This window comes from Geotrypetes seraphini, chromosome 2, assembly GCF_902459505.1.
Source record: "Geotrypetes seraphini chromosome 2, aGeoSer1.1, whole genome shotgun sequence".
NCBI classification, from domain to species: Eukaryota; Metazoa; Chordata; class Amphibia; order Gymnophiona; family Dermophiidae; genus Geotrypetes; species Geotrypetes seraphini.
The window spans coordinates 23,022,453-23,045,530 of record NC_047085.1 but is presented as its reverse complement, the minus strand read 5'-3'; the positions used below and the strand labels follow the sequence as shown (position 1 = coordinate 23,045,530).

The window sequence follows — 23,078 nt, the reverse complement described above, 5'->3', positions numbered from 1 at the left end:
AATTCCCGACCATCAAAATGAAGTATTCGCCATATATCTTTAAAATCACAAGAATATATGAAATTAACAAATCATAATGATTTATTAATTTTACTAGGTTTTTTATCTAACAGAGGAACCATAAAAGCATTAAAATCCCCAGCCACTACTAAATTAGAAGCAGCCAGTGGTAGTACCAATTGTTGTAGAGACTTAAAAAATTCATTTTGGTTCGAATTTGGGGCATAAACATTGAAGAGCGCCATTGTAATATTTCCCATGCTCATGTCAACATGTAACCATCTTCCTAAAGGATCTGAAGCAACCAAATTAAATAAAGCATTATATTTCCTATTCACTAAAATAGCTACTCCAGTCTTCTTTCCTATCGCAGGGGCAAAAAAAATAATGCTTAACCCAATCTCTCTCTAGTTTTTTTGGATTCTAAACATGATTTTATTCAATTTTATTAGCCTAGGGCATGGCAAATAAACATTTTAAGCCTTTATATATAACACATAGGGAAGTTGTAAAGAATTCCATATTCTTCATGCTTTCCCTACCTCTCTCTATGCAACCTAGCTTTCGCCGTCACCTTTTCAAACTGTTTGGACACTTTAAGATCATCACATATAATCACACCCAAGCCCCGCTCTTCCGTCGTGCACATAAGTTCTTCACCCCTAAACTCATTTAGAATATTATGTACAATTCTGGAGGCTATACCTTCAAAAAGATATAAAAAGGATGGAGTCTTTCGGCTAAATCTCGATAAGTCTTTGGCCCTCCCTACGATTCGAGAGGTTCACGATGCTTGGCCGGGGGGTCTTCCTGTTGAAATGGGCAGATCGGGCCTTCTGATATTTGGGTATCCAATTGACTTCTTCAGTTTCTTCCATCAAGCAGACTAACTTGTATTTGCTTTTTGACACTACTCGTTGATGCCTGGACAATTGGAAGTTTTTTCCCCTTTCAGTACATGGTTGTATTCATCTCTTTAATATGGTTCTTTTTCCCAAATGGCTTTATGTCCTTCTCTGCTACATTACACCAGGAAAGTAGAACACCTCAAAACAAGAACTCGAAGAATTCATACTCCAGAATTCCCTCTCCTCCACACATAACTTGATCCTTGGAGACATAAACCTCCACTTAGAAGACCACTCCTCCAAACAAGTAGCAGAATTTATGTTATACCTCAATTCACTATCTTACCAAATCCTCAACCCCGAACCCACACACGAAAAGGGCCATCAGCTTGACATTGAAGCTTACGCGTCTCCCAACCTCAACACACAAAACATCCACATCACCAAGGGCTCCTGGCACCCTACCCTCTGGTCAGACCATTACAAATATACATTCACAATCAACTGGACGCAAAGTAAATACAAACCCACTCCACACAAAACAAGCATCAAGACCAGACAGAAAATTGAACCAACCAAATTCTGGGACACAGTAGACCCCGCAATTGACTCCAGTAACCCCATAGAATTCATAAACAGCTGGCGGTCCCTAAGCGAATCTACCTTGAACAAACTAGCCCCAATAAAAACAAAAAATAAAATATATAGACCATCAGACAAATGGTTTTACACCGAGTTCCTACACCTAAAAAGGCAATGTAGACAACTAGAAAGGACATGGAAAAAACAGAAACTAGACCACACCAAAACAGTATGGAGAATCCAAATCAAACAATACAAAATCAAACTGAAGGAAAAACGGAAAGAATACTATTCCAAACTCATTGGCACCGAAAAACCAGACACAAAAAAACTTTTCAAGCTCGTACAAAATCTCACTGACATCAACCCTTTTCTAGCCACCCAAGGAAACCAGTCTCCAACAGCTCACCAATTAGCGGATCACTTCAAACACAAAATCATCACAATCAGATCTACTTTCAATAACTCACAAAACAACATAGAAGAGATACTAATAAATTCCACATTAGACGATGCCATCTCAGCAGATAGGATCTGGACCAACTTCCCAACAGTACAATGGTCAGACCTAGATCGACTTTACAAAAAATACAGCAAATCTTCATGCGATCTGAACAATTGCCCGCCCTACCTACTAGCTACAGCATCCACAAAATTCAAAGCTAATCTCACGCTATGGTTGCAAACTACTCTCAATGAAGGTCAGTTCCCAACAGAACTTGGCGAAATCATAATTACTCCTATACCGAAAGACCTCAAAGGACCAATAGACAACCCAACAAATTATAGACCAATCGCTTCCCACTATACGTCACTATAGACCATCCCACTATACGTCAAACTAATAGAAGGTCTTGTTGCACAATATCTCTCCAACTACCTTGAGGACCACCGCATTCTGCACCCATCACAATCAGGATTCAGAACTAATCATAGCACAGAAACACTATTGGTATCCTTACTAGATATTGCCCGAGAACATCTCAGCAAAGGAAACAAGCTGCTAATCATCCAACTCGATCTCTCAGCAGCTTTCGACTTAGTTGACCACCCCATATTACTCCAGATTCTAAACGCCATAGGAATTTCAGGTAGAGTTCTTAACTGGTTTCAAGGTTTCCTTAAAACAAGAACATACAGAGTTAAGTCCAAAGATCTTGTATCCGACTCATGGTCTAACCCCTGAGGAGTACCACAAGGATCTCCACTATCGCCCATACTCTTCAACCTCTTCATAGCTTCCTTAGGCACAACTCTAGATGCACTAAATATAACCTCATTCAGCTACACGGACGACATAACCATCCTCCTCCAATTCAATATTCAAGACCCCAGCTCCACAGAACGCCTGACAACAACACTGGTAACAGTAGAAACTGGATGACTAACCATAAGTTGAAGCTAAACGCAGACAAAACTAAATTCCTACTATTAGAGAAGGAAAAATTACCATCCTTTACAGAACTGGAAGTTAACGCAATCAAATATCCAGTACAGAGCACCCTCAAAATTCTGGGAATACAACTAGACAGACGCTGCACCATGCAGACACAAATCCACAAAATCATCCAAAAAGCTTTCTTCACCATGCGAAACCTAAGAAAAATCAGAAAATTCTTCAACAAAGATCAATACAGAATCATCGTCCAATCCCTGGTGCTTAGCATTGTAGACTACTGCAACAGCCTCTACTTATCATGCCCAAACAACATGATAAAACAACTTCAGGCCGTTCAGAACACAGCCCTCAGACTCATCTACTCTCTTAGTAAATTTGACCACATCACTAATGCATACTTAGACTCGCACTGGCTTCCGATAAAAGCAAGATCACAATTCAAATTCTACTATCTACTATTCAAAGTAACCCATGGAGATGCACCAAGTTACCTTAACAACCGTCTATACCGCAACCTCACACATAGAACAAGGACAACTCAAAGCCTATTCATACACCCACCTCTCAATGGTACTCGACGCAAGAAACTTTACGACAACCTTCTAGTGACACAGGCTGCAAAAATTGACCCAACCGTCTCCAAACTGCTGACCAAAACAACAAACATCAAACTTTTCCGAAAAGAAATCAAAACTCTTCTATTCAAAAAACACCTTCCATCATTCTAACCTACATGCACACGCATACCCCTTCATAAACACCACCCCTACAGTATCCCCTAGCCAAATTCTTCAAACCTTCCCCAAACTCATACTCAGAAACCTAAAAATACAACCTCCACCCGGGATCAGAATATTGCTTCCCTTATCACTATGTAAACAACCTCCATCTGTAACCAGAATATTCCGTCCCTCAACGTTATGTAATAATCTTCCTAATTTGTATGTATTGCTATTGTTATGAATAGAAGAGTTTTGATTTCTTTTCGGAAAAGTTTGATGTTTGTTGTTTTGGTCAGCAGTTTGGAGACGGTTGGGTCAATTTTTGCAGCCTGTGTCACTAGAAGGTTGTCGTAAAGTTTCTTGCGTCGAGTACCATTATATACCTGATAAGTAAACTTCCTGGAAATGTCCAGTTTTCACCCAATTTTGTAATCCGCTTAGAACCGCAAGGCACAGGCGGAATAGAAATCTCTAAAGTAATGTAATGTAATGTAATGTCCTGCAAGTGCTGTCTATATGTCTCTTACAGAAGGATCTTTGCGCGTTATATCAGCTTTTATCTTGGTTTATTGGGGGGCAGGGAAACCTCGCATGGCTTTTCGTTACTTGCTGGGGTCTTGTACGAGGAGAGGAATGGGTGTTCCTGATATGCAGAAATATAATCAGGCATGCTTACTTCGCTATTTGGGGGATTGGATCTTAGAGCAACAAGACTATACCTGTTTTGATTATGACAGCCTTCTACCGCCCCTGGAATTTATCTTCTTTGTTACATGCTCCTCGATCTTCCCTCCTTTTACTTGCGCTCTAGTCTTTAATTGGGCTCTTTACGCGATATTTGGAAGATTTTGGTACTCAGCTTGGGGTGGGGGTTGGGGGGGCAGAGCCCGGGGGTGTCTGATTTACTGCCTACCAGGGGAATCTTCAGTTTTTACCGGGCCAGACTTCTGCCCCCTTTCGACGCTGGACCCAGATGGGTTTGACTGTGTTGAAGCACGTCCTTACTCCAGATGGTACGCTTCCACCTTGGCGTACTTTTCAACTTCGTGATGGGATTCAGGCTGCTGATTTTTTTGTTCACGTAAAATTGAGTCATTATGTGCGCTCTTTGGAGGTGGAGGGTCTGAGGTTGGGTTTGGGGAGTAAGCTCCGTGCCTTTTTTGGTCAATTTGAGGAGGACGGCCTGTCCATTTCGGCATTATATAAGGTACTATGCCTTCTTGCTCCACCCAGATCATGGGAGTCATAATGTGCTCGTTGGGCCTGCAGCCAACTGATTTAGATATGGGATGTCTTTTTTTTCTTTTTTCATATATAAATTTTTATTGAAAAGTTTTCAATATATTGTACAATAAGAGCAAAACCACAAGATACACATAATATCAGATACAAGTACAATACAAGTAGTACAGTTTTAAAAGCAATTAAACCACAACCCAAAATCAAAAACAAAAACCATTCAGCCCCATCTAGTTTTCACCTTCCCTTCCCCACCTCCAGCCCATGTTCCCCATCCCAAAGTACCCCACAGTCCCCCCTCCCCGGTCACGTAGCAGACAACAGAACAACCAATACTAGAGGAGATCACTTAGAGTGTGTCCAGCAGTTCTTCCAACTTATTCCAAGTGTGGAAGTAAATGATATAAGTATGACGCCTCCTGGCCGCTGCTATATCCATCCTCCCCAAAGATAGCAATCGGTTAACCCATGTAGAATGAGAGGGGGCCTCTGTATTTTTCCAATGGTTGGCAATGAGGCATTTAGCTGCCGCCAACCCCCAACGAATAAACTTTGTTTGCCAGGTATGCTCCCTGATATTATACAATCCCAGAAGGCAACTCAAAGGAGAAAGCACAACACATTCACCCAAACACTCAGATAAAGTACCAATCACCGCTTTCCAAAAGGACTTGAGGACCCCACATTCCCACCATACATGTGAGCCACATCTCCAACATTGATCAGATGCTCCAGGGAACATTCTGTGCAGGCGTTCCGGGGTATAATACCACCGTGTGAGAACCTTATAAGCATTTTCCTGAACCAAAGCACAGGAAGAAGCTTTATATACCTCCCTACATATTGCCTCCCAATCTTTAACTGTCAACCGGGAGTCTAAGTCCCTCTCCCATTGCAAACGAAACGAATAAGTAGTAGGTGAATATCCCCTCCTATATTGATACAGCACAGATAATGATTTAGGAACCTTCTGAAATAACAGCCACAGGTTTTCCAGCGTTTCCCTCTCGAGCAGCAGTCCAAAGTCCCAACCCTGAGCTTGCATAAAATGTCTAATTTGGAAATAGGCGAAACAATCACCATCAGGTAAGTCATATTTCCGTTGGAGTACTTTAAACGAAACAATCCCAGTCATCCCAATTAAATCTCTAAATACTTGAATCCCCTTTTGAGACCATCGATGAAAAACCCGATTATCACGACCTGCGGAGAAGAGAGGTTCAGATTTGATATTAGCCAGGGAAGATACCAAAGCCCCTCCTCCCAGCTTAGTACGCACCTGGGTCCATACCCTTGCCAAATGTTGTACGAAAGGGTTAGATATGCTCTGTATCCATACACGCTGCGGGCCAGAAGTCCACAGCCTATATTTCAAAGGCTCCAGACCACTATATCGCTGTTCCAACTGTACCCCACTTTTGTGTTCCCCCAGTTCCCAATCAAGCACTAACTTCAGCTGTGCCGCTTGATAATACCACACCAAATTAGGTAACCCTCTACCCCCCTCTTCCCGAGGAGCCCACAACAGAGATTGGGAGAGTCGTGGGGATTTACGATGCCAAATAAAATTGCGGATTTCTCTACCCAATCTCCTCAGTTCCCCTAAAGGAACCGATATAGGCAAGGTCTGAAACAGGAACAACAATCTAGGGAGTACATTCATTTTGATAATCGCTATCCTGCCCCACCAGGACAGCCAGAGGCCATTCCAGTGCTGTAAGTCAGCCCTTATACGTCGATAAATAGGCAAATAGTTTTTCTCATATATCCTCCCAAGATCCGAGGGAATAAAGATGCCCAAATATTTGATCCCATGACTAGCCCATCTAAAGGGAAAAGTGCCCCGTAACCCATCCACCTCCCCCTGTGTCAAGGTCAGATTCAAAATTTCTGTTTTAGCCAAGTTTATTTTAAACCCAGAGATCTGTCCATAGGTGTCAAATAACTGTAATAGATGGGGTATAGAGATCTCAGGTTGTCCCACATATAGTAGAATATCATCCGCAAACATCGCTATTCGATGATCCACCCCTCCACTAACAAACCCAACCATCGATGGATGATGTCTAATGGCCAAAGCAAGGGGTTCAAGGTACACTGCAAACAATAATGGAGAGAGTGGGCATCCCTGCCGAGTTCCCCGAAAGATGGAAAAAAAATCAGTATAAGATTGATTAATCCGCAAGCATGCTCTTGGCGCAGCATAGAGAGCCCGAACCCAATCTCCAAACGGGCCCCCAAGTCCCATCCTATCCATGACATCCCATAAAAACCCCCAGATAACCCGATCGAATGCCTTCTCGGCATCAACCGAGATCAAAACCATCTTTTCCCGACCATTGCCCGCTTCCCAAAGAAAATTAAGAGTTCTCCTAATATTATCGCTCACCTGTCGCTTGGTCTTGATGGATCAGGGATGGCATTACCTTCCCCAAGCGCTGGGCTAGAACCTTAGCCAAAATTTTTGCATCTAAATTCAGCAATGATATGGGCCGATAAGATCCACATAATAACGGATCTCTGCCCGGTTTGGGCAGTATAACCACCCCAGCCTCACCCATCGTAGGTGGCAGCTTACCGCCAGTAGTAATTCCATTAGCCACCCGGACCAGAAGAGGCCCCAAGTGTTCCGAGAACTGTTTATAATAACGACTAGTATACCCATCTAACCCTGGGGATTTACCATTCTTCAACCCTCCGATCACCCCCAAGATCTCAGAGAGTTGTATCGGTTCCCTTAAATACTCCTGGTCCGACTCTGCCAGTTTAGGTATCTGCAACGAGTCCAGAAATCCAGTCTGCGCTCCAGCATCTAGTGGCTCCGGATGTCCATAAAGCCCCGAGTAGAAGTCCTGGAACTCACGCTGGATAGCTGAGTCCGTGACATGTAGGTCCCCCCCTATATCTCCCTTAATACAAGTGATAGTATTTCGATTTTGTTTAATACGAATATATCTAGCCAATTGAGCACTAGCCTTGTTGCTATGCTCATAAATGTTAAGACGAAATCTCTCACGCATACGCTCTGTTTCCTCTACCTGAAGCTGGTATAATTCATCCCGGACTCTTTGCAGCTGGGCCAAATTCTGGGGATCTCTCGTATTCTGGTGAGTCAACTCCAGCTGGGACAGTCGGGTTCTCAACTGAAGAAAGGCCCGGGCTCTCTGTTTTTTAAATCTAGCCCCCCACTTTATAAATTCTCCCCGGACTACCGCTTTCAGGGCATCCCACAAAATAGCATCTGAAACCTCCCCAGTGTCATTCAACTCCAAATAATCTCTCATAGTATTTTCCACCGCAGAAACCACCTGAGGGGAACTCAGCAGGGATTCATTAAGCCTCCAATATGTACAACCCCCCGGGTCTAACATGCCAGTGCAAGATACCCAAACCGGTGCATGATCCGAGACATACATCAGTTCTATCTCCGCTGCTCGCAGCCCCCCTGCTTGGTTCCTATGAGTCCATACCCCATCTATTCTAGTATAAGTGTTCTGTGCATGGGAGTAGAAAGTATATGATCTCTGAGCTCCATGAAGCAATCGCCAGCCATCTACAAGGCCAAGCGAACCCATCAGATCGCGAAATGCAGCAGCTGACTTTCTCAATGTTCTACGCCCTCCCCCTGAATGATCTTCAGTAGGGTCCGGAGGGATGTTAAAGTCTCCTCCCAAATAGACCGCCCCTTGTGTAAAAGTATTTAGGGCCCCCCTCAAGTTCCGATAGTAAGCTTCTTGTCCCACGTTAGGACCATAAATATTGATGATAGTCAGGGGGCGACCTTGAAGCACACCTTTCACCGCTAAACACCTGCCCTCTCTATCCCTATAGACATGTTCCACCTGTAGTCCCAGACCCTTACGTGCCAGAATAGCCAATCCTCCCGCCCTTTTTGTAGCCCCCTCCCCCTGATGGGTCCAGAGCATATCAAACTGTGGTTGTTGGAACAAAGAAACATCCCTAGGTCTCAAGTGCGTCTCTTGCAGGAGACAAATGTCCCACCTCATACGATGGAGATTGCGGAAGACTACACTCCTTTTGCCCGGGCTATTAAGCCCATTTACGTTCCAGGAGCCTATGATCAATTCCGGATTTTTCCCTGAGGACCGCCCAGTACCCAAATTCCGTTGCCTGCTAAGTCCCTTACACACAGACCCTCCCCTCTCCCCTCCAATTAGCTGATTCTCCAAGTTTCGAATCAGCCATGTTAAGAAAATGAGTCATACTGAAAAGGCCCATAAATAACACCTTGTTTTGCTTTACCTCCCCACCCAACCCCCCAGTTCCCCAGGCATACATATAAAACTCACACTCAAAAAAGCACTCCATCCAAACTTGTACAGACAAACAAACAACCTTATCTGTAGAAAGCAAGAGCACCTAACAAGTGGAATAGCTATTCCCTAGTAAACAATCAAACCATTTTCAGCCAGCAAAATAACAAAACACATTCAGTGGCAGTCCAAAGGAACAGAAGTCAACTTTCCTTCCGGAGAACCGGATCAGGTAACTGAGGTGGAGGGTTGGCTAGCTGCTATATGGCTCCGAGAGACCCCATCTCCGATGCTGGTCCCGATATAGCTCGATCAGGGGTGTCATGCGGCATCCGGCATCCCAGGTCTTTCAACGCCAACCACGCATCTGCCACGTTATCCACCTTCCGGTGAGCCCCATTGATGGTGAAGTGCAATCCAAAGGGGAAGAGCCACCTGTAACGATAACCCTCAGCACGCAGTATTTGGGTGACTTCTCGAAAAGATCTGCGTTTCTGGAGAGTTGCGAGGGCCAAATCTTGATATACCCCCACTTTCAACCCCTGCCATACGAAGTCGGGATGACGACGTGCAGCCTGTAGAACTTTTTCCTTCAATTGAAAGTCACCAAAGCAGGCTACAATATCACGGTTGCCAGGACCCCTCACCTGGCCCAGGCTTCTGTGAGCCCTCTATAGGTCAATCACTAATGGTAGTGTCTGAGATTCATCAGCAAGTAGGGCTTTGCAAAAGTCTGACACCACTTCCCTGGCATCCTTGTAGCGATCCAAATCTGGCACTCCCTTAAAGCGTAAATTATTTCGCCTTGAGCGATTCTCCAGGTCCTCGACCTGCTTTTTTAAATTGTCCAGTTGCGCCACTGCTGTGTCCATAGCAGCGGATCATTCCTCCGCCAAAACTTCCACGTGGCCCAAGCGCTCTTCAACAAGAACTCTGCCGCTCAGGTCTCCCATTTCCGCCCGGATCTCTCCCAGCGCCGCCTTTACATCAGATCTCAGCCCCACCATTTCTGCCTTAAGATCTTTAAACCACGACTCTATTTTCCCTTCCATAGGTCGATCATTCTGCAGAGAGCTGGTCTGGGAAGACGCTGTCTGTACGTGCGCAAGCGGCTCCGCTATCTTGAGCAGTGCCGTCGGGGAGCCTGGAACGTGCGATCGAGTTTTCACACTCGTTGCGCCGGGAAAGTGAAATTTCTCCAATTTCTTCCTGCTCGCCCTACAATCTGCAAGCTCAGGCTCCAAAGAATAGCGCTCAAACCACCACGGGAAGCAAATATTAAATTTTCAACCGTGAGCCCCAACAGAGCTCTAAGTTTAAGCGGCCATATTCCATGATGACGTCACTTCCTCGTCCCTAGATATGGGATGTCTTATTAAGTGTAGCACGACCCTTTCTGTCTCAGCTGAACTCCAGGAATGCCAGTTCAATTATTTCACTCTGGTTTTGCAGAGTCAGGAGCACCAGTATATTTCTCGCACTGCGCCAAGTCTTTTTTCCATGCTTTTTGGAATTGTCCAGCAGTCGGGGCTTTTTGGAGACAAGTGGTCCGCTATTTGGAGCTTTTGTTAGGCCGTTCCATACCTCTTACTCCAGTGGGGTTTCTTTTAGATAAAAATCAAGCTTTTTGCTTTCCCCCTGGTGTTGGCTGGCTCTTTTTGCAAAAGGCAGCGTTGGTGGTTAAAAAAATTATTTGGGGGGAGTGGGTTTCAGATTGCGCTCCTTCTTATTGGGCTTGGCATAACCGTCTGCATGTTTTGATGTTGCATGAGAGGGGTCGGATGCGTCATTCCTTGCGACAATCTAAATTTTTTTTTGCAGGTATATATACTCCTTGTCTCATAGAACCTGTAGTATGATCCTTAATATATTGCCTGTTTAATTTGCCTTGAGCGGTGAGGTGATGGCGGCCTTAGGATGGCCTTTCCCCAGCTTGGTACTTTCTGTTTTTTTTTTTGGTTTATTTGTTTACCTTGGTTTGAGTCTTTATTGGCTGTGTTTCCATTTTTTTTATTTTTATTTTTGTTTGGGGGGGGAGGTCCTATGCATTGTCTTTTGGGGCCCTGAATGTCATGCTTTCACTTTGGTCTTGTTCAGATCTCCTCACTTAGGTGGATTGGGATGCTTGTTCTTTATTTGCTGCCATATTGCTGGTTACTCTTTCATTGTGCCTGCCGCATTTTTCTTATGTCATCTCTTGTGCTGGGTTCTTCTGGCAGCTACTTCTTCATTTGTATATTCTGGTTCCTTGTTGTGAGGGGCATGATATAGGGGGATAAGGGTTGGGTGGGCTATTGGGACCAGGGAATAAATGCTGTATAGTTTTTGAACACATGAATCTTCTACTGTATTCATTGTCCTTTTTTGGGTTGTTCAATAAAATTGTTTCAACTTAAAAAAGGATGGAGTCGGTCCATTGGAAGGCTACTAAAATGGAGTGTGATCTTCATGATAAGGCATATAGGGACAGACTTAAAGATCTCAATCTATATACTTTGGAGGAAAGGCGGGAGAGGGGAGATATGTGCATGAGTCAAGTCTCTTTCATTTGAAGGGAAACTCTGCAATGAGAGGGCATAGGATGAAGTTAAGAGGTGAGAGGCTCCGGAGTAATCTGAGGAAATACTTTTTTACGGAAAGGGCGGTAGATGCATAGAACAGACTCCATGAAGAGGTGGTGGAAACAGAGACTGTGTGAATTCAAAAGGGCCTGGGATAGGCAGTGGGATCTCTCAGAGAGAGAAAGAGATAATGGTTACTACGGATGGGCAGACTAGATGGGCCATTTGACCTTTATCTGCCGTCATGTTTCTATGCTATTTGCATGTAGTTTATAGCTACTCTGAATAAAATTCAGATACTGGATGTTTAGTGCAGCTTAAAAAGAAAACTGCTCCCCCCCTGTATGAGCACCACTCTTTAAAAAAAAAAAAATGGGACAGAACTTCTGTTACTGATTATTACAAAAATATAACATACTGAACAAAATAATATTTGCAGTATTCTGGAAATATATGGGGGTATTTTAATACTTAGCTTGCCAGTCCAGTATCCTCCAGCTGGCCATGTCAACAGTGATATTTCGGTCGCACTAACCACAAATCCTGAAGTTACTATAAACCTTAGTGTTTTTGGTAGGTTGCCAAATGGCCACCAGGTTTCAGCTCTGCTAGCTTTTAGTAAGGGGCTGAATTACTAAATATTAGGTAAAGGTAATATAGATAATATGTGCTATTTATATTGGCTGCAACTAACAGAGCTGTAGGCCAAGAACCAGGAATGCCACTGCTGCTCCCTGAAACCTTGGACAAGTCACTCAACCATCCATTGAATCAGGTACAAACATTAAATTGTAGGCCCTCCAGGATAATGAAAATACCTACTGAACCTGAATGAAACTTGCCTTAAGCTATTACTAAGAAAGGTATGATCTAAATCCAAATCCAAAATCCAGTAACAGGCATACTGAAGTAATACAGAACACTACAAATGTCAGGACCTGAAGAGTACTTCAACCATACCATAATAGCAGTAACATCCACAAGTCATGTAACAAGGACCTACTTAGGAAAACACAGCACCAAACACTAAAATGTGTACTAGAACATAAACCTATTGGAAAATTGAAGAGGGCACATTAGTACAGATCCATCCTGCACAGTTAATGTTAACAGAAAACCATGCCTCTTTCATACCGTGTTTCCATGAAAATAAGACAGTGTTTTAAATTAATTTTAGGCCCCAAAAACACACTAGGTCTTATTTTCGGGGTATATACATGATCATTTCTCCCTTCACCCCAATTCTTCCTCTTTCCTTTCTCTCCCCCACATGTGCAGCATCTTTCCTCCCCTCCCTTCCATCCCTCGTGCAGCAGGACCCTTGCCCAGCTTCCCTTCCCTTTCCTCTCTCCCATCCCTCATGCAGCAGGACTCTTACCCAGCTTCTATCCTTCCCTCCCTCCCATCCCTTGTGCAGCAGAACCCATGCCCAGCTTCCCTTCCCTCCCTCCCATCCCTTGTGCAGAACCCTTGAGTGAGCATCCCCCGAGCACCCGCCCCCGCCATGCAGCCGAACCACCATCCTTCCCCTCCCTCCCATTCAAAAACTACTCACTGCAAGCGAGCCCTACATACTTCCCTAAGCATGGAAAAGAGTATGCAAAGATTCTGAATTTAGTAAATGTTTCAGTGAAAGGAACTGTCTTAGAGATAAGACAGTGGAATGGAAATCAAGGAGCTTCCTTCAGCACATTATATAAAACACAACTGGCACATTACCTGACTTATGGATAAAACTCACCTATCGTGTTCTTTATCCACCAGGTGATACCTGGCTCTAAAGGCAACCAAGTGTGCATAGTACGCTGGTGCTGGGATAGAGACTGAACGAGTGCAGCGAACGTATGTGTGACATAACTGGTAAGTGAGAATCTGTAATTCATCTGAAGAAAACCGATTGTCATCCCAGAGGACGTGGTAGTGAGATGGTCTACTTGTTCCCTGAGGGGAGAGAGAGCAGGATATCACTCAAACAAAAAATTTAAAAGAATGCCAAAACAATTATTTCCTTTAAGTATAATACTAAGCAAAGATGTCTACATATGTAGAGCAAAACAACATACCTGAATACCAGCATGACTGCACAGATAGAAGTCAAACTCAGAGGGGTGTGTAATTTTTGTGTCCACTGTGGTACCTGCTGGAATATTTCCACTTTTTCCAACCTATGTCCACAAATAAATTCACCATTAGAAATAACAGTCAATGCAATAATGAAATAAAATTTTGGATTAAAGAATGTGTTTTAGCATTTAGGATCACCAAAATCATATGAGTTCTATTCAATTTATATAAACAAATTCAATGGTATCATCTTTTCTAAGATTTTGAGAGAAATATACTAATCCATTTCTCCCATTTTATTTCCTGGAGCAATATTTGGAGAAAAGAGCATGCTCCCCTATGGGGTTTCATACTATATAACTGACTATGTACAAACTGGTTATTTACCTCAAAAGAGGCTATTTAATTTGGAAAGTTAAACAGGAATTGACTACTCTACATTCTGACACTTCTATTAAGGTGACTACATAAACTTTTCATTGGCAAGTCTAAAGCACTCACCCGTTCATTTCTGTCAGTACAGAAAAGTCTAGTGTGATGCCTTTTTTGTACAACAATAAATGTGATTCCAGGTTGATAGTCCTTCTCTAATTTAATGCATGCTTCCCTAATAGCCAGCAATTCATGATGCAATACCTAGAAGAGAAGGCAGAATATAAAGAGGGAGGAAACATGAGCCAGTGGATAAAGCACTGAATTAAGGAACAGAGAAGTACAAATGCAAATTTCTTTGGGGGTATTGATTTATAGACCAGAGTCACTTTGTTTATTTAAAAGCATTTATAACTTGCTAATCCAAAGTCCCTGGCAAGCTAAAATGTTGTTGTTCTTAGGTGCCATTGACTCGAGTTCAAATCCTAGCAACTTGATGAGTTAAATATCCAAAAAGAAGTTGGTCAAGTGCAAAACCGATGAGGTCCTTCAGAGTCATCCCCATAGTAGTTGACAACTATTATAGAGAAGTTAAAATAATACACACAGATATTGAATCATAAATAAGATAACATAAACATACAATCTCTATAGCAAAGTATAACCTATTAAAATATTAGGCATAGGCTTTTTCAAAAACAAATGCCTTCATCCTCTCTCTAAAATTAACTAAATGTAAAATAATTGTTTCTTTGCTGTTATACATTTCAGAAAAAAATGCACTGGGGATGATGTTTCCTTCTGTATAAATCATGCTATTAAACATAGTTTTAATAAACTAATTCACTTGTGGAACAAGTTGTTCATTAAACTAGCAATGACAATGCTATATTAGAAAAAGTAATTCTAGGTAGGTCTGCTCATTCAATGAAAGGAGTGGTTAGAGCTGCTGCTTCAGCACCCTGAGATTGTGAGTTTGATCCCAGCCTATGACTCTGGGCAAGTCACTTAACTTTTCATTGCCTTAGGTACCATAGTTAGATTGTGAGCCTGCCGGGACAGATAGGGAAAGTACTTAAGAATACCTGATTAATATTCAATGTAATGTAAACCCACTCTGAGTGAATCTCTTTATGAAAAGGTGGTTAATATATCTAATTAAATAAATAAATGTTCTCACAATTATTTATCCATTATCAATCAATTATTCATTTTATAATCTGCCCTTCAGAACAGCTAATAAAAGTTATACATTAATGAAGATTAAGTTCTTACCTTGTTAATCTTCTTTCTGATATAAGACATATAGGATTCTGTACAATAGCTGTTACTTCATATTAGTCACAAATCTGCAGAAGGATTCACTTAAAAATTCTGAACTCCTCCCCTTCTTCAGTGCAGATCAGCTCCCTCTTCAGTTAGTACCAAAGCAATCGAACTCCACTGAAACAAAAGAAAAGAGGTGGGGCACAGGGAACTTCCCCAGCAACAAAGTATATTTTGTTCTGCTCTGCAACTTATGAGAAAAGAATAATGATTAATAAGTAACAATTTAGCATTAAACAACAAATTACACATGAATAACTAGGAACCAACCTTCTAAGTGCAACTAGTAAGAGCCATAACACCCCCCCTAAAAAAAAAAAAGGAGAAAAGGCGTGGGAGCCCTCATGTTCCTGTAATTTTGTCTCTGCTAAATCTTAAGATATAGAAGAGGTCCTAAGATGGACACTGGCAACATCCGAGACAGGAATCAGGCGATTTAAAGTCCAGACAGGCCCCCCCAGATACGGCCGGAGCTTGAGGCTTTCCAAAACCTGGACAAACTGTCATGTTTTGGAAAGTTCATCCGGGAACCCAGACAGTCCTCTAAAAAGACGACATGTCTGGGTTTTCCCAGACATCTGGTAACCCTAAGCAGGGGTGACTGCAGTACATATGGGACTGCATTATACACATCACATACCATGACAGGAAGTAACTGGAGCACTAAAAATCCTAAGAAGTGAGGATAGCATTAAACACGTTTTAGAACTATAATATGAAAATAGTACAAGCTACTGGGGGCAGAACAGTCAGGTTACATTTAAGATTACAGTGGAGCAGCCAGACTGTCAAATCAAAATCAGACTGAGATTTGGGACTGGATTCTGGCTGAAATTTCTGGTGTAGTGAGGTAGATCTGGGAGTAAGTATGCAGGTAAAGCCTGACAACTCTGTGATAGTGCTGTGCACTGCCAAGTAGGAATCTTGTATGGTACTATGCGGGACATGAACTAAAGAAAATGCTCAGCCAGAGCACGGAGTTTGGAATGCTGGAAGCAGTTATAAGAATGCAAAGCCTCAACAGCATCTATCCTCACTCTTGTTTGCATTATTGCCATCAATACAGTAAGTTCTTATGGGAATAACTTTTCCTCCTCATTTGTCATACCACACATTAAAAAATATTCAAAATAAAGAACCAACCTGTTGAAACTGTCCCTCAGAAACACCATCTCTGTAGAAGATAATTCGTGTAGGCTTGAATCTAGTTGATTTGTAGAATTGAATAAGGAGTTCTCTGACCATGGCAGCCAGATCTTGGATGATCTCTTGACGATGCTGCTGTACACGCACAGTGGCACAATATCTATTGGGGTGGGCATCCATGCTCCCTACAACCTGTTTTGACAAACATGAATTAGTATAACTGATGATGAAAATTGTATTGAATATTAATGTCATCATTCTTGAGTCATCTAAGTATAAAGGTGTGAGCAGCCAGAACAAGAGATTTTTAAAATCACATTTTATGCTATTTCCCTATGTTAAATGAAACATCAACCAATTAGTGTTCCACTCTAGCACTACTTTAATTCTTAACACTGTTATATAAGATTTCCATAGGTTTCATAGATTAGGTACTCAAAGTGGGTCAGCCTAGTGGTTCAGTGGAGGTGCTACAAATGGTCTTGTAGAGGGATCAGAATCCTACCAATTACCTGAGTTCACTGGGAATGCTGCAGAAATGGTATACTTGGTTTTTGGAAGGCAAGTCACAGATCTTGAGCAATGGTGAGAAACAGTTGCTGGAATTAGGTCCCATGATTGCAGATTTTCATTAAGCGCCTTTGTATATGATCCCCGAATAAGGAGTATCATTGCAATGACTAGGCTGAGGGTTAAGTGTCTAGGGAATGTCAACAAGGAGCAACCTTCCTGGGTAGTTATAATGAAAGTTTAGAACACAGTTCTTCAACCGCCGGTCCGCGGACCGGTGCCGGTCCGCAGGAAATTTTTGCCAGTCCGCGCAGGGCCGGCAAGATTGACTCACTTCAACTTCCTGCTGGTCCGCACAGGGCCGGCAAGATCAACATGTGAAGCGTGCGCTGGGCCGGAGAGGTCTTGGGGAGCCTCCGACAATGGCTTTCTCCCCTCTCTGCAGCTCTCCTTTACTTCCCAGCGCAGTGATTCACGAAGGCAGCCTCGGGGCTTTGGCTGAGTCGCGGCTGCCTCTGATGATGCAACTTCCTCTTTCCTCAGAGGCGGCGCGACCCAACAAAGGATCCGAGGCTGCCTTCGTGAATCGCTGCACTGGGAAGTAAGAAGAGCTGCTGGGAAGGGAGAAAACCACTATCAGAGTCTTTAACAGTGTTCCCTCTAAGGTGAGCGCATGAGCCGTCGCTCACTATTTTCAGTGGCGTCGCTCATGCTTCTTCTGGTGTCGCTCACTCGAGCGGAGGTGAGAGGAAGCGGTGGCGGTCTGCCCTGATCGCCTAAGATGCAGCAGCGGCGGCTCCTTTCATGATCCCCGCAATCAGTGGCGTACTAAGTGGGGGGCGGTCCGCCCCTTGTTCTCATTGGTGTAACGCCGGCCCTGCAGCTCCGGACTACCCCACACCTGCCCCCCCTTCGGATCTCTATTATTTTAAATGTTATAGCGGCGGCGCTGTATCCATCAGTGGAGACGTCTAACCTCGGCCTGCCCCGGAACTCTTACTGCAACAGTGACTTCCTGTTCCTGCCTAGACGGGCGGCTGTTGCAGTAAGAGTTCTGGGGCAGGCCGAGGTTAGACGTCTCCACTGATGGATACAGCGCCGCCGCTATAACATTTAAAATAATAGCGATCCGGGGGGGGGGGGGGGGAGTCCGGAGCTGCAGGGCCGGCGTTAGAGGGAGTAAGAACTGATGGTGCCGCAGGGGGGAGGGAGGAAGGAAGAAGAGGAACCAAAGCATGGCAATTTTGGGAGAGCAGGTGTGGGGAAGTCCAGAGCTGCAGGGGAGAGTGTTGCAGTACCCAGCTGGAGGGAGAAGGAAGATGAGGGAGGGAATGAAAGGAGATGCCAGGGCTTGGAGGGAAGCAGGAAGGTATGCCAGACTAAGGGAAAAGGAAGGGGGAGATGTGAGAGCATGGAGGGGGAGCGAAAGATGGAAGAAAAGGAAAGGAGATAGATGCCAGAGAATCAGGGAAGGGAAGATACCAGACTATGGGGTGCAAAGGAAAGAAAGGAGAAGAGAGAGATGCCAGAGCATAGGGGATGGGGTGGTGACAGAGAAAAAAATGGAGAGGTGGCAGAGCTGGCTGGCTTTGGGGGTGGGCAAAATCTGGAAGACAGTGGGGGGACATAAGAAGGAGGCACTGGGAGCACAAAGGACACAGGAAGGAGGCACTGGGGGCACTATGGACACGGGAAGGAGGCACTGGGGGCACTAAGGACATGGGAAGGAAGGAGGGAGGGAATAGAATGGGACAATTGTTGGGCCTGAGTGCAGAAAGAAAGAAAGGATACACAGTCAATTAATAGATGTCCCCTTTTGATGAAAAAAATAAATGGTCACGTTACCACTGACTTACTTTCTCTTCAGCAGAGTCAGCATCCGCACTGAGGTGCAGGAAGGTCCCGCGATGACTCGTCTGCTGGCTCTGCTCTGGAAGAAGTAAGTTACGTCGGAGGGGGTGGACCTGGAAGACGCAGTCATTGCGGGACATTGCCGCAACTCCCTGCGTCTGCCGGGTCCACCCCCTCCAATGTAACTTACTTCTTCCAGAGCAGAGCCAGCAGACAAGTCATCGCGGGCCCTTCCAGCATGCAGCTGCTGAGTCCGCTCTAGAGCAAGTACGTCGGAGTGGGGTGGATTGGCAGCAGGCAGCTACAATCATCGCGGGACCTTGCTGCATGAAGGGAGAGAAAGGAGCAGGACTGCTGGAATGGAAGAGTGGTGGAGGGAAAGAAAAGGGGCAGGGTGGTATGGAAGGGTGGTGCTGATGGAATTGATGTACAGAGAAAGGTGAGAGACATAAGGGGGAAGGATATTGGAGGGAAAGAAAAGGGGAAGATGCTGATTGAAGAGGGGTGGATGGAGGGAGAAAGGGCAGACATTGGATGGTAGTGGGGAGCCTATGCTGGATGGAAGTGCAGATGGGAGAGATAAGGGAGCAAATGCCAGAAGGAAATGGGAGGAGAGAAAGAGGGGAGCAGATGCTGGATGGAAGTGGACAGAGAGAGGAGAAGGTACTAGATGGAAGGGTTGGAGAAAGAGGGTACATGATGGAAGGAGGGGATAAATAAAAGGAGGGCACATGATGGGGAGAAAAGGATTGAGTTAGGGAAACACTGGAGGGGTGAGGGAAAGAGGTGGCAAGCTTTAGGTAGACAGTAAAAAAGGACATTGATGAGAGGGTAGTAAGAACATAATCTAGACAGATGCAGAAAATAAATTGAAAAGGGAAATGAGGGAAAAAAGGGAAAGGGATTGCAGAGGAGAGGTGTGGGAGAGGGAAGAAGAGGAGAGAGATGCCAGACCAATGGGGGTGAAAGGAGAGATGAAAGGGGGAGGCATACAGTTTCTGGAAGGGGCATAGAAGGAGAGAAGATGCCATATAGGGGAAGAGAGACGGCAGACAGTGGATGGAAGGAAGAGAGTTATAAGAAGATGAGGAAAGCAGAAACCACAGAAGACAAAGGTAGAAAAAAAATTTCTATTTATTTATTGCTTTAGGAGACATGTGTCACTGTTTCTGTGAAGCATTGTATGCAGAGTCCAGCTTCTTGCTGGTTCAATTTAACCTTTGTCTATGTATTTTTATTTTATCCCCCCTTTTACAAAACTGTGAAGCGTTTTTTAGCACCAGCCGTGGTGGTAGCAGCTCTGATGCTCAGAATTCTATGAGCATCAGAGCTGTTACCTCCGTAGCTAAAATCCACACTACAGTTTTGTAAAAGAGGGAGGGGTTAGTTTGTTATTACATATTCCATAATAGGCGAAGGTGTGTTCTGTGTGTTCGAAAGACATAGTTTTCTGTTAGGATTGACGGTGTAGGATTGATCTGTGCTGGTCTGGCTTGTTTAGTTTTACAATGGGTGTATTGATGTACTGTTCACTGCAATATGTAAGATGCTGCCTTTTCCTAGATACTCATGTGTGACGTGTGGCTTGTTACTAAAAATCATGTTTTTCGTACAGATTGGGGGGGGGGGTGCCAAAAAATGATGGGCCCCGGGTGTTACATATGCTAGGTACACCACTGCATTATGTAAATATACCAGAAAGCTGGCGAAGCACAAACTTTAAGTAAATTGTTATTCTTCTAAGTTTTGAGTATTTAACCCTCCCACAATCTCATGGGCACTCGTTTCAAGTTTATTGAGATTTTGATTTAAATGCAATATCAAATATTTTCAATGTGTATAACAAAAATAAATTTTGGGAAATAAATAAAACCATTTGAACAATAAACATACAAACATATCCATAGATGATTAAAAATACATAAGGAGTACAAGGATAAACTACATTTGTTTAAAAATGCGTCCTCCGTGCCTGCTCATAAATTTGTGGAATATGTAACTTGTCGCTCATGCATATTTTTTTTTGCACACACCTCATCAATCCTTAGAGGGAACATTGGTCTGGGAAGCTGCTGGGCAGGGGAAAAAAGGGACAGCTGCTACTGGAGAGGGAGAAGGAGAGATGCTGCTGGGAGGAGAGGAGGGAAATGAATCTGGGAAGCTGCTGGGCAAGGGAAAAAAAGGGACAGCTGCTACTGGAGAGGGAGAAGGAGAAATGCTTCTGGGAGGGGAGGAGGGAAAGGAATCTGGGAAGCTGCTGGGCATGGAAAAAAAGGGACAGCTGCTACTGGAGAGGGAGAAGGAGAGATGCTTCTGGGAGGGGAGGAGGGAAAGGAATCTGGGAAGCTGCTGGGCAAGGAAAAAAAGGGACAGCTGCTACTGGAGAGGGAGAAGGAGAGATGCTGCTGGGAGGGGAGGGAAGAGAATTACAGCTGGACAGGAGGAGGAGGGAAGGGAGAATGAAAAAAGGAAGGAAACAGCTGGCAGATAGATTAGAGGAGGGGAAGGGGAGACACAGGCATAAGAAAGTAGAGAGATTGATAATAGGAAGGGGTCAGCAGAAAAATAAGTAGAGAGGGACAACGATGATAGATCTGGTGTAGGAGAGATAAAAATGAAGAGAGCAGTGTTAACTGGAATGAATCATGTAAAAAGGAGAGAGGGGGCACAAGCTGGATGGAAAGGGGAGAGGGGCATAGAAAGAAGACAGATACCATATGGAAGGGGGAGAGGACAGACAGTGGATGGAAGGGGCAGATGCTGGATTGAAGAGACAGAGAGGGCAGACGCTGGAAGGAAGAGAGTGAAAAGAAGATTGAAAGCAGAAACTAGAGACGACAAAAGGTAGAAAAAAATAATTTTATTTCTATTTTGTGATTAGAATATATCAGATTTGAAATATATATCCTGCTAGAGCTGGTGTTAGACATAACTGGGGACTGCAAAGCCCAGGCAGTACTTCTTTAGCTTCCAGCTGGCTTAGGGCGCTCTCTGACCAGGAGGCAGTTGCCCTAGTTGCACTCCCCTAAAACTATTCCTGTCATGTGTGACTGCAGTATTCTGTTAGCATGATATTTCTGTGTAGCATTCTGTGTAGCTTGGTACGATAACAGTTGAGATACCATCAACAACTGTTATCGTACCAAGCAGCCACATGGGGCAAAGACTTAGAAAAAATAATTGCATATACAACCAATTATGGTGAATTTAGGAAACACCTAAAAACATACCTGTTCTTGAAATACTTAGATAACGAACCAGAACATCAGCCCCCTTTATAATACCACAACATACCCACATCATTAAATTATAAACCCCAACCCAATCACCAACCATGAACACTATATTCAATTTAAGGAACATTTCTAATCATGTGTAAGCAGCACGGCACACAAACTGCTGTTAATATTTATTAATGTTGGAACTACCAGATGTACAATGTTATACCCTTTAATCCGCTGTATGTACAGTCTCTCTTTATTGTAACTACAGTTTATCTATATTGTAACTACAGTTTCTCTATATTGTAAACCACTCCTCTTTATTGTAAACCGCCTAGAAGTCGCAAGATAGTTGGCGGTATATAAAAATAAAGTTATTATTATTATTATAATAATTTGGCTTGTTCAGTTTTCTTGATAGTAGAGGGGATATATGTGAAGGGGAGGGGAGACAGGGGTTTTGTTGATCCTGCTCTGAATTATTTGTATTTGTAAAATGACAATTGTACAGAATATTGTTTCTTTTTATACTTTAATAAAATACATTCAATATAAAATCATAACTGAGGCTTGTGTGGATGGGATCAGATGATTTGTGGGGACCGACTCGCGGAGATGGGGCGGAAACGGGTTTTTAAATTTTAGTCCTAGTAGTTTGCCGGTCCACAAAATAATTATTTTTTTTCTGCCGGTCCACGGGTGTAAAAAGGTTGAAGAACACTGGTTTAGAGCACAAGATGCCAGGCCTTAGATTATGCACTTCTGTACCTGGAAACTACTCCCTTTAGCTTTTTTCCCTAATTTCTTCATTTAATCGAAGTCTCTTTTTTAAAGTTAAATGCTACTGCAGCAGTTTTACTATCTACGGGGTTGCCTTCAAGTGGTTATCAAATTTAATTGCATTATGATCACTGCTACTATTCAGATCCACCACTTTTACACTAAGCACCTGGTTCTCCATTT

At 43.6% G+C, this 23,078-nt stretch overlaps 1 protein-coding gene across 5 annotated transcripts in view; it reads right to left on the bottom strand.

Moving 5' to 3' along the window:
- AGO2 (argonaute RISC catalytic component 2) overlaps positions 1-23,078 on the bottom strand; it is a 312,251-nt gene that overhangs the window by 6,668 nt on the left and 282,505 nt on the right. For all 5 annotated transcript variants that reach the window (XM_033934274.1, XM_033934272.1, XM_033934270.1 and 2 more), the window contains 4 exons: positions 16,531-16,725; positions 14,191-14,325; positions 13,689-13,790; positions 13,367-13,566 (listed from right to left, as the gene is read on the bottom strand). In XM_033934274.1, the coding sequence (XP_033790165.1) occupies positions 13,367-13,566; positions 13,689-13,790; positions 14,191-14,325; positions 16,531-16,725 (632 nt within the window). The remainder of the gene's footprint in view (positions 1-13,366; positions 13,567-13,688; positions 13,791-14,190; positions 14,326-16,530; positions 16,726-23,078) is intronic.